Source organism: Equus caballus, chromosome 9 (genome assembly GCF_041296265.1).
Source record: "Equus caballus isolate H_3958 breed thoroughbred chromosome 9, TB-T2T, whole genome shotgun sequence".
Taxonomy (NCBI): domain Eukaryota; kingdom Metazoa; phylum Chordata; class Mammalia; order Perissodactyla; family Equidae; genus Equus; species Equus caballus.
Genome location: NC_091692.1, coordinates 30,105,497 through 30,118,296, shown reverse-complemented (window position 1 = coordinate 30,118,296; position 12,800 = coordinate 30,105,497). Strand labels below are relative to the sequence as shown.

General features: G+C 41.6%; 1 protein-coding gene across 6 annotated transcripts in view; it reads left to right on the top strand.

The window, feature by feature from the left end:
• RGS20 (regulator of G protein signaling 20) overlaps positions 1-11,572 on the top strand; it is a 65,667-nt gene extending 54,095 nt beyond the window's left edge. For 4 of the 6 annotated variants that reach the window (XM_014728018.3, XM_070222251.1, XM_014728017.3 and 1 more), the window contains exons 4-5: positions 3,761-3,995; positions 9,200-11,572. In XM_014728018.3, coding sequence (XP_014583504.1) covers positions 3,761-3,995; positions 9,200-9,388 — 424 coding nt within the window. In that variant the 3' untranslated portion in view covers positions 9,389-11,572. The remainder of the gene's footprint in view (positions 1-3,760; positions 3,996-9,199) is intronic. The other 2 variants (XM_070222252.1, XM_070222253.1) reach the window with 1 other exon arrangement.
• The last annotated feature ends 1,228 nt before the right edge of the window (positions 11,573-12,800 follow it).

Below are 12,800 nucleotides of genomic sequence, written 5' to 3'. Positions count from 1 at the left end.
GAAAAAATATTCGCAAGTCATATATCTGACAAAGGCTTAATATACATAATATATAAAGAACTCTCACAACTCAACCACAAAACATCAAACAACCCAATCAAAAAATGGGCTGGAGACATGAACAGACATTTCTCCAAAGAAGATATACGGATGGCCCAATAGGCACATGAAAAGATGCTCATCATCACTGATCATCAGGGAAATGCAAATCAAAACTACACTGAGATATCACCTTACACCCATTAGAATGACAAAAATATCTAAAACTAATAGTAACAAATGTTGGAGAGGTTGTGGAGAAAAAGGAACCCTCATACACTGCTGGTGGGAATGCAAAGTGGTGCAGCCACTATGGACAAGAGTATGGAGATTCCTCAAAAAATTAAAAATAGAACTACCATAGGATCCAGCCATCCCACTACTGGGTATTTATCCAAAGAGCTTGAAGTCAGCAATCCCAAAAGTCCTATGTACCCCAATGTTCACTGCAGCATTATTTACAATAGCCAAGACATGGAAGCAACCTAAGTGCCCATCAACAGACGAATGGATAAAGAAGATGTGGTACATATATACAATGGAATACAATTCAGCTGCAAAACAGAACAAAATCATTCCATTTGCAATAACATGGATGGACCTTGAGGGAATTATGTTAAGTGAAATAAGCCAGCTAGAGAAGGATAATCTGTGCATGACTCCACTCATATAAGGAATTTAAAAATGTGGACTAAGAACAGTTTAGTGGATACCAGGGCAAAGGTGGGGTGGGGGGTGGGCACAAAGGGTGAAGTGGTGCACCTACAACGCGAATGACAAACATTAATGTACAACTGAAATTTCACAAGATTGTAATCTATCATTAACTCAATAAAAAAAAACTACACTAAGATAGCACCTTACACCCATTAGAATGACAAAAATATCTAAAACTAATAGTAACAAATGTTGGAGAGGTTGTGGAGAAAAAGGAACGCCCATACACTGCTGGTGGGAATGCAAACTGGTGCAGCCATTATGGAAAACAGTATGGAGATTCCTCAAAAAATTAAAAATGGAACCACCATACGATCCAGCTATCCCACTACTTTTTTTTTTTTAATACATGGGACGCATGCCACAGCATGGTGTGCCAAGCGGTGCCATGTCCGCACCCAGGATCCTAACCAGTGAATCCCAGGCGCTCAAGCGGAACATGTGAACTTAACCCCTGCGCCACCAGCCGGCCCCTTATTTTTTAAGTTTAAGTATTTTGAGAAAAAGTTGAAAAGCAACAAATAAATGACTTTCCATAGTGCCAAATTTTAAAATTGTCTTTTTTCCTTCCTATACTATCAATTGATTTCCTTTCACTTAACTGTCCTTACACCTTTTCTTGGTATTATGCCTATATAATTGCACATACTAGACAAATCGCCTAAACGCATTGTTCAAATAGGACTTGTATTAAATTGCTTATTTCTGAGGGGAAAAAATACAAGAAGCCCAAAAGTTTACTTAAATGTTTTTCTTCTTTGTTCATCTTATTTATCCTTACCCAGATTTTTCAAAGTCTGGGAAGCATATTAAAATCTTCCACAATTTATGAGTTTGTTAAAAACAGCTTTTATCTTAAAAACAACAGATTCTACATAAATCTCAAAGTTTTTGCATTGCTGGGCCCACAGAAAGTAAGGAAAATGACAAAGTACCTGAAAAACAAAACCCTGAGTGGAGACTGCTCAGCACAGGAGAGTGGGGTTTTCTCTGAGGGCAAGGCCGGGAAGACAATTGCTGGAGGCCGCATGGGTGTGGGACAAGCTGTTGAAATTGAGATTTCCCGATTAAGCCTTGATCTGCGAAAGGAGCTAGGGCGGTCCTGGGTCAGGAGCACTTCCTATATCTCAGAAGAAGCAAACACAACCTCTCTGCAGGAAAGAAAGCATCCTCAATTTTGACTCTTGGTTTCCCAAAGATTAAGATCAACCAAAAATTATGAAACTACAAGGAAACAACATACCACAAATGAGAGTCAGTAGAAACAACATTCAGATTTAGAACCCGAAGGACTTCAGATGTTAGAATCATCTGTAATAAAAATATAAAACATAAAATGTAATAAAATATAAGCTAATAAAAAATAAAATGGTCTCTGAAATGTTTAAACCACCTAAAGATGGAATCACAAAAATGAGTAAGCAGCATTCAACTATCACAAATGTCCAGGAGTCCTGTGACATTGTACTATAATTCTGCAAGATGTTACAACAGGGAAAACTGGGCAAGTGATATGTGAGATCCCTCTGTATTTTTTTCTTAATTTTTAAATTTTTTTGAGGCCAGAAGTCCAAAATCAAGGTGTTGGCAGAGCCACGCGATCTCACTGCTCTAAGGGGGGGGATCCTTCCTTGCTCTTCCAGCTTCTGGTAGTTGCCAAGAATCCTTAGTATTCCTTGGCTTGTAGCTACATCAAGCCAGTCACATGACCTCCTTTTCCCCATGTGTCCATCTCTGTGTCCAAATTCCCCTTTTTAAAAGAACACCCGTCATGTTGGATTAGGGCTCCCTGTGATGACCTCATCTTGACTTGGTTAAATCTGCAAAGGCCCTATTTCCAAATAAGGTCACATCCTGAGGTCCTGGGTGTTAGGACTTCAACACAAGTTTTTTAGGGAACACGATTCAACCCATGACAAAATTCAACCCTTCCTACAAAATAAACACTGGATCCAATTGGTTTTATGGGTTAGTTCCAGGAGAAGATCATTCCAAGGTTATCCATGTCTTGTGTAATCACCCAGATGTCTAAGAGGCCAATGTAACAGTGACACCAACACCAGCTGAGGATGGTACAAGAATGCAAAATTAGAGATGCATCCTCCTCAGGAACTCTGGCCACATACACCACCACGGGTGCATCTCAGACACCTGGGGTGAAAAAAGCGAGTGGCAGGGGACAACATATAGTAAGCCAATTTTATACAGTTAAAACAAAAAGTAGAAAATATATTCTTCAGAGCTACATACATACATAAAAACTGAAAAACAGAGTAATGGAAAAGAGACAGCACAGATAATTACTAGACTGTGTTTTCTGACCCCAATACAATTAAAATAAAAACAAATGAAAAAAGGTAGGCCGCAAATCATGGATAGTGGTTCTCCTGGGGATGGGGGCGTCAGGCGAGCCCCGTGTGGATGCAGCGCCGAGGTGAACGCAGCTGCTGGTGGTGGCCTGGTTCTGAAGGGAAATGGTGAATTCCTAAGGGTTCATTTTGTTGTCAACCTTTGTAACTTGCATTTATATAACATATTCTTTTCTCTTTCTCAAATAGTACAGAGTTTTGAAAAACACTAAACAGACACCACCCCCTTCGCTGCTCTGGAGGTTAGTGTGCTCAGGTCTGACTTAGGTCTGTGACAGGTGCCTGGGAGTTTTGGTCAGGCGGTTATAGGATTTTTCTTTACTTCTATAATTTAAAGACCTTGGCAGGATGTGCCTAGATGTAAACAAGTATGTTCTTAGCAGTTGTTCCAGCCATTTCATTTGCAAGCATTTAGGCAGTAGCCGTGCAGTCCAGCTAGACAGGTTGAAAGTATCATACTCCTGTGTTTTGGCCAAAGGCTTAAGGAAGTGAGAACAGTTCTTTCCCTTCCTAAAAGGGCCTAAGTGCACACTTTCATTTTCAGAGGGGACAAAGACATGTTTCTCATGATGAAATTCAAATTAACTGACAATAACAGAGCTCCCTTTTGCCCGATTCTTTCGGTCTCCACCAAGCCCAGCTCCCACTTTGGAAGAAGTCAGCGCCTGGGCTCAGTCGTTCGACAAGCTGATGCTCACTCCCGCGGGAAGGAATGCTTTCCGAGAATTCCTCCGAACAGAATTCAGCGAAGAAAATATGCTTTTCTGGATGGCGTGTGAGGAACTGAAAAAAGAAGCTAATAAAAACATTATTGAAGAGAAAGCAAGGATAATATATGAAGACTACGTTTCTATTCTTTCTCCTAAAGAGGTATGTACCCACCGGAAGGTGTTTTCCCAGGAGGCCATTAGTGAAATGAACAATTTGGGCCTGTTCACCTGGCATAGTTCCAGCTATTCCCAAAATATAGGAAATGACTCCACCACTATTCATAATATTGAAATCCCTTTGACCATGGTCCCACCAGTGGGCTCCGAATGCCCCTAAAATCTGTGAAAGACTATTTTTCTGGAAAAAGTATCCAGAACTTTCATCACATTCTCCAGAAGAGGGAGTCTATGCATTTTATCATTAACACTGTTTTTAAAAGTCACACCCTATAAGCATTGCTTTAAATAAAATTATCCTTTTATTCTGAGCAAAATCTTTTTTACAGGTATCATTATTGTTTAGATAGTAATAGCATCACTGATGCTACAAAGGTTTCCCCAGGGTGTCCTTTTTATGTCAGGGAAATTATCAGATGGGTGAAATCAAGCAAGTTTCCATCTCTCAGAGGTTTTGTGCCTTGAAATCTAAAATCTAGGAAGTTAAGTTGGTCTCAAAACTAAGTGCCTTGTAGCTCTAACTTTAAAAATCATGCATTATTTCCTACTGTATGTGGCTAAGAATATAAAGTTAATAAAACAGGCCTCTCCTGTCAGGGAACTCATAGACAAGAGGCCAACAGACATGGAGCCCATGGTGAGCTGCCTCAGGTTCCTAACAGGGGCTGGTGGGGGGAGCCATCAGCAGTGAGGTGGGCAGGAATGAGGGGGAGGACACAGATGGACCAAGGGTAATGAAAGGAAATTACCAGAAACACAGAGAATAGAAATAGGCGGACCAAGGATAAAAGCATGCAGGTGCATGGACACTGAGGGTGTCAGCAGCTTGCTGTGGCTGAAGTGTAGCTGTTTTCCAAACTCTTTGGGCTGGCAGCAGGCAGCGGGAGGAGAGTTTAGAAAAGGGGATGGTCTGAGAGGATCAAGAGGTTTGGGAGCCATGCTGAGGTTTTCTGATGTATCTCCTGGGAAGCTGTTGGATTTTAGCCTGGTAATATCATCAAATTTGGATTTTTCAAAGGCCAATATGGCTGCAGAATGCATTAGGAGATGAAGACTAGAGGCAGAAGACAGTTGAAGGACCAACTCAGTTGTCCAAACTGAACATGAGGAGGGCCTCAGTAGGCCAGCTGAAGAGAAATGAGAGAGGAAGGCTTTGAGCTGAGCTCAAGCTGAGTCTCCAGTGACTCCAACAGGCCTGGTCTGGACAGACCAGGGGGTGGCGTAGTTCACTGATAGGGTGGGGAGCATGCCTGGGAGAAAGGGAGTGGGGCTCAATTTGCTTACTTAGGTTTGCATTGTGAAGTGGCAGTATTCAGCTGACAGATGTATGAATACGAGGTTCAGAAATTTATTTCCATTTTGAATTGATAAAAAGCAAGAGAATTTTTGTCCTTTAATTTGTGGCTTCCATGTATTTTTATTTCGTCATGATTTTCCTTTTTTTTAGGCAAGATTTTCATCACTGTCTTTTAAAGCATTATACAACCAAAAAACTTTTTAGCAAATTTATGAAGCAAAAATGATATAAAAAGATGACCCTTTCCTCCCAGATATAAGCGTCTATTACTTGAAATGTAAAAGCTTAAAAATTTTAAGAGCATAGACTTTGGGGTCAGATTCACTTGGGTTTGAACCCCAGTTCTCTCCTTTAATCGCTACATCCCCTTGAGTGTATTTCTGTATGAATGGGACATCACCCCTGGCTCGAACTTTCGGGAGGACTGGAAGGCAGGACGGGAGCAGACCCTGCCTCAGTGCCCGCCGGAGCAGGCACACCCCAGCCGGCCACTCTCCGTGACCCTCTGTGTCCATTCACCATCCTGAGCAGACACCATCCCCGCCGAGCACTCACAGGGATATTCTTCAGATGAAGGCTGTACAGAATGAAATAGTTCCATTTGTGCCCTCTTTGTGAACTAGAATATTTTTTAGTGTTTTCTGCAGTAACTCTTAGCCTAATTCTCTAACAAGCGTAGGAGCTTTCCTCCATCCAGCCAACAATGTGTTCTGAGTCCCCCTGTTTTGTGCAGGAGCTGTGCTCCTAAGCACTGGGCCTTTATATTCTAGAAGCTTCTAGGAGAGGCTTTTCTAGTGGTGAGTGCTGCCACAGGGATAGCTTAGGGAGCACGGGACCCACATCTAGGTGGTTGGAGAAGGCTTCCCAGGACGGGTGGAGGACATCTAAACCAAGACGGGAAGGAGAAGTAGACTGAGCGAGACAGAGTAGGGGGAAAGATTATTCAGACAGAAGGACAAAGACCAGCTCGTCCTAACTCTTACTTTCTTTAAGTTTCAAGTGAAATTCTTTAAATTCTTGAGTGTAATAGTGAGGTAGAGCTGGGGAATTAGTGGAAGCAGATCGTTAAGGGCCTCAAAAGTTTAAACTTGGAACTTGTGGGCTTACGACCTGATCCTGAGAGCACTGACCAGCCAGTGCAAGGTCTGAAGCTGGAGTGTCAGCGTGGGCTTTGCACTTTAGAAAGATCCCTCTGGCCTAACCGTGGAGTGATTGGGAGAGGCACTAGACGGACAGCCGGAGACCAGTTAAGAGGCTGGTGAACAAATCCAGCCGGAAACGCTGAGTGACCTCCATAAGGGTCATGGCAGAGAGGAGGGAAGAGGTGGACAGATTCGAGAGGTGTTAAAGAGGAAGAGTCCCAAGGATTTTGTGGCTGAATATAGAGCCAGAGGGAAACTGAGGGAGGAGCAGGACTCTGAACTAGGTGGGAATAAATAGTTCCATTCCTTCACAAGCTGTACAAGAAAGAGATCTGGAGATGCTGGGAATCTGGGTTTTTGTTTTTAATTGAAATATAGTTGACATACAATATTGTATTAGTTTCCAGGGTACAACATTGTGATTCATCATTTATATACATTACAAAATAACCACCCTGATAAGACTAGTAACCATTTGTCATCATACAAAAGTTATAATATTGCTGACTATATTCTCTATGCTCTGCGTTACATCCCCATGACTTATTTTACCACTGGACGTTTGTGCCTCTTAATCCCCCTCACATATTTTGCCCTTTCCCTCACCCCCTCCTCCCTCTGGCAACCACTGGTTTCCTGTATCTGAGTCTGTTTCTGTTTGTCCTGTTTGTTCATTTGGGTTTTTTTTTAGATTCCACATATAAGTGAAATCATACAGTATTCTTCTTTCTCTGACTTATTTCACTTAGCATGGTGCCCATCATGGTCCATCAGTGTCTCAAATGACAGAATTTCCTTCTTTGTATGGCTGAGTGGTATTTCATTTGTATATATACCACATTATTTTTATCCATTCATCTACCCATGGGTACTTAAGTTGCTTCCATATCTTGGCTACTGTAAATAATGCTGCAGTGAACGTAGGTGGGGAGATATCTTTTTGAATTAGTGTTTTCATTTTCTTCGGATAAATACCCAGTAGTGGAATGGCTGGATTGTATGGTAGTTCTATTTTTTAATTTTTTGAGGAAGCTCTATACTGTTTTCCATAGTGGCTGCACTATGCAATTTACATTCCCACCAACAGTGCATGAGGTTCCCTTTTCTTCACATCCTCTCCAACACTTATTATTTGTTCCCTGATTAGTGACACTGAGCATCTTTTCATTTGCCTCTTGGCCATCTGCATGGCTTCTTTGGAAAATGTCTATTCAGGTCCTCTGCCCATTTTTTAATCAGATTGTTTTTTTGATATTGAGTGGTATTGAGTTCTTTATACATTTTGGATATTAACCCCTTATCAGATATATGAATTGCAAATATCTTCTCCCATTCAGTAGGTTGCCTTTTTGTTTCATTCATGGCATCCTTCACTATGCAAAATCTTTTTCGTTTGATGTAGTCCCATTTGTTTATTTTTGCTTTTGTTGCCCTTGCCTGAAGAGACAGATCCAAGAAATATTGCTAAGACTGATGTCAAAGAGTTTTACTACCTATGTTTTCTTCTAGGGGTTTTATATTTTCAGGTCTTACATTTAAGTCTATAATCCCTTTTGAGTTTATTTTTGTATATGGTGTAAGAAAGTGGTCCAGTTTCATTCTTTTGCATGTCTAGTTTGCTGGGAATCCGTTTTGAATGTATTAGGTTTGAGTTACCTGTAGGTAAGCAAAAGGAGCTTTCTAAGAGGAAGATGGATATATGCATCTGGAAAGATAGATCACTGAAATCCATATTTAATGATTTAGCTAATCCTATTTTTGGTTTTATATTACACAATAGCATGTGCATTGCAGAGCATTAGAACTGTCATGGCCTACAGGTGTGGAGAGGGTTCGGCTAAGGTTCTTCCCACAGAAGAGAAGATGTGTGAGTTCATCTTTGCAGCAGTGGCCTGTCCTCTTGTTTGTCTGGCATCCTATGGGAAAAGTCTGAGCCCAGGAGCTTGCTCTGGTCTGAGAGAGAGCCTCATCTAGAATGAGCAAAACATCAGAGTAAGAAGAACCAACATCTTCTAGGGACTTACTGAATTCCAAGCACTTTAAATAAATTCTCGTTCAAAAATCCAACAACTACCGTCATCATCGCCACTCTGTGGAGGAGTTCATCAGGGCACAGTTTACTTTGCCTAAGGCCCACCAACCAAGCGGTAACAGAGCTGAGATTTACACACAGGCCCCAAGATTTTAACACTTCCACATGGTGCTTCTGAGTCAGCTTCCACTTCACCAGCCAGCCTGGCTGGCACTCATTCCCAGAAGTCTGTCCCTGTGTTCTAGCTGGTTACAGCCTGGGACCTCCGGGTTTTCACCCTAATGTTATCAGGAAATTAGCAAGGGGTAAGTCCATGCATGCTACCTTTTTTCTTCAAAGGACATAATAGACTCATTTTTAAAAAGCAAAACAGTGTTGTGGTTTTCGAAAGCAGTGTGATCCCCACCAGCATTACTGAGAACTTGTGAGAAATACAACCCCCCGCCCATACTATCAGGTGCCTCCCCCGACCTGCTGAGTCAGCCCCTCTGCGGGGAGGGCTCAGCTATCTGTTTAACAAGACTTCCAGGCTCTCCTGATGCCACTAAAGCTTGAGCGTCCTGGTTCGTTATGCGTTCAGTTTCTCTTTTGGAAGTTTGGATTTTTGGATGACCTTGTTTGGTTTGGGATTTTTGAAAAACAAAATAAGCTATGGGAGTTTCGGATGGATTTCCAAAGAGAAAAGTGTCTAATACAACTCTTGTTTCTATTGACAGGTCAGCTTAGACTCCCGAGTAAGAGAAGTCATCAATAGGAACATGGTGGAGCCATCCCAACACATATTCGATGATGCCCAGCTTCAGATTTACACCTTAATGCACAGAGACTCATATCCCAGATTCATGAACTCTGCTCTCTATAAAGATTTGCTTCAGTCCCTATCTGAGAAATCAGTTGAAGCATAGGATGTTATCAAGCATATTTATTATTAATAAATTAATAAAAGAACTCGTGGACTACGTCCAGTACAGGGAATTTAGAGGCAGTGGTATCTTCTGATGGAGTAATACTGGGGCTATTTTAATAACAGATGCTGCCTTCTACAGAAGGCTATATATCCACAATGTAAATTGCAGCCACCTTTAGTGATACTTTAGAAAAAATGGGGTATGCCTGTTTTAGAAAGACAGTATATTTACATTTACAATAACAGTAGCATGTTCCCAGTGGCAGAGGATACACTAAAAGACTCCACACTGCCTGGAGCACGTCCAGCCATGGGAGCAAACAGGACTGCTTTTGTTTTGCATGAGTTCAGTACCTGATTACTCTCCTCCCCCCAAAAAGACATTCAGCAAGTGTTTCTCAGCTACTTCTTCCTTCCATCAAGCTCAGTTTCGAATATTTCACTTCTGAGTGACATTACAGGACCTAAATTTCCTTTTTATAAAGATGTGACCACTACTTGTGAAAATGCTGTTCCACTTTATCTTGGAATATAGGTATGTAGATACACATGCACATATATGTATCTACACATGGTCAATGTTAAGGACTGTCTCTTAAGTGGATCCATCTCAAAGGTTTGGTAAGAGAAGTCGTGTTAGAAAATTTTTTTGTCGAAAAGTTATTTTATTATGAGAATCTGTGAACCTACAGAATGAATTTTTAATTTCACAACTTAGTCACGTTCACAACAAAACTTCTAAACAAGCATATTTCCATTTTTATTACTGAAAGAAATATGGGTATTTTCACTCTAAAAAATAAAGCACAAGAGTTTTATCTCAATCTTTATTTTTTTCACATGTAAATATTTGGGAAATATAACATTAAGTAAGGAAGGATATACACAAGGTATCTTTTAGCTCCCAAACTAGGATTTTGTTTTTAAATCCCACTATTTTAATCATAGGCAAATGGGATAACTTCATAGCTTACAGGTAAAAGTACTGGTTTGTAGACCTAACCATCCTGAAGAAATCCATAACTACAACGAATGGGAAAGACATTCCAAAATGAAGTGAATGTGAAAGACATCCAGAATCTGGCATGGTTTGAGTCGTGGGTTAGAAATTAATTTGCAAGAGGCCTACAGCAGGCTTCAGCTCTAAATGGATAGCTCTCCTCTCGGTCGTCTCCCTTACCTGGCCCTTTAGCCTGACAATTTCTTCATTACCCTCTTCAAGCCCCAAACCTAAGCCCCTCACTCTCATTCTAAGTAAAACATTTACCTCCTACTTTACTGTGAAAATGGGTTCCCTAACCCCATCAACTTCCTGTGTAACCTATAAATATGTATAGGTAAGCATCTATTCTCACCTCCTTCAGTCCAGTCTCAGAGAATATGTTCTTTCCTCCTTTTCAAGGCATCAACACCTTACGTGCTTTTGATTCCATATACTACAGTCTAATTTTTTTCATTAGACAAAGAGGATATAATTGTGATTAAGGCATAAACCCTACCCCCTAGCAGTTTACATTCAGTTGAGGATGACAGATGTGTCCATGGCAGCTACAATATACTGTAGGAAGACAGGGAAGAACTGAGCTATGGAAGTCTTGAAGGGCTACGGAAAGATTTTGGCAGAGGTAACGCCAAAGCTAAAACCTACAGAAGAGTGTGTGTGTGTGTGTTGAGGCAGAGGTGTAGGGAAGGTAGTCACAATTGAAGCAATCCCAAATGAGTCCAGTCATGGACATGCTAAGGATAAGGAAACTGTAAGACATATAAAAGATGTCAAGAAATCAATTGGATGGAGGGAGCTGAGTGGTCAAGATATTAGGCTCGAGTATTGATTTGGGATTTTTCAACACAAAGATGAATGAGATTACCTGGAATTATAGCATGAAAAGAGCTGAGGGGAAATCTTTGCAAGGATGGCCAGAGAAACAAGAGTTCCCAAAGGAGATTCAGAAGGATTCACCTTCTCAATATAGGTCAGAAGAAAGTCAAGGACATGTGGGGACATGTCAGCAAATGAATGGGAGTGTTTCAAAGGGAGGGTGGTAAATTAAATGCTCTTACCTCAAAATCTGCTCCATCGATTTCCCCCCACTCTCCTATATCGTCAACTTCTCCTTGACTTTTTCTCATACTGTAAACATTCGTGAATTTCCCAATTAAAAACAAAACTTGCACTACATAACTGCTGATTCTCCTCTCTTCCTTTCACATCAGCCTTTTCACAATAGGCCACTCTTGCCGTCCCCCCTCACTCCTCCATCGACCACAGTGCACCCAACTGCTCCAGGGAGGCCTCCGCCAGCCGGGTCTAACCCCACTGTGCTCCCAGTCTTCTCAGTGGGCTTCTCGGCTTCCTCACTGACACGGCCTTACTTCAAACACTACCTCGTCTCCTGAGGTGCTCTTCTAGCTCTCCACATTTTCCTTCATCTGTACCCATTTCCTTCCCACGCAGTAGGGCACAGCAGCAAGGGTTTGGGCTCTGGAGCCAGACATTCTGACTCCTCCACTTACTGTGTGATAGTGGGTACACAGACTTTCTGGGCCTGTTTCCTCTTCTATAAAAACAGAATAATAATGGTACCTTATCCCTAGCATTGCTATGAGGATTAAAACTAACCCATGTAAAATACAGTAAGCGTTTATTACATGTTAGTTATTGCTACTATTACTTGTCCACTAAATGTCATGGCCCCTAAGGTTTGGGCTTTGGCTTACTTTTTTAACTAACCTTTATGCTCTCCCTTGGTTCTCACATCCCCTTCTCATTGTTTAAATAACTAACAATAGACTCAAGGCACAAAATCAGGATCTGGTCTAGAGCTTTCTCTGGCACTCCAGAATCAGCTGCCAGTTGGACATCTCCACTTGTCTATCCCACAGATGAGTGAAACTATGTCTAAATTTTGACTTACCCACGCCACTCCCTCCCCACATCCAAGCCCAGCCCCTGCCTCTATCCCCAGTCACCCAGCTGGTCACCTGAGCTCTTACCTGGGTGTTAACTTTGACTCTTCCCTCTCTTTCTTTTCCCAAACATAATCACCAAGCCCTACTGATTTGACTTCCTAAACATTTCTCATGTGTCCCTCCTTCCTTCTTCTCACCTCCATTCTCTCTCACTGCCTGTTATCATTGCCAGAAGAGCCTCCTAACTGCCTCCCCACACCCATCTCAGCCATGCAAACACATCTTTCACAATGCCTAAGGTGCAAAACTGTTTGTCACCACCCCTCTACTCCTTAGAATCTTAGTAGTCACGGGTTTCTTGGAGTACAAATACCAAATTAGCATGCTGTACAAGCAAGGGCCTCTATAGTTGGGCTACTGGCTCCCCAGCCAACCCCACCTTTTAGACTCAAGAATATATACTTATAGAAAAGGCACATATATCACTTCATACTGTCAGA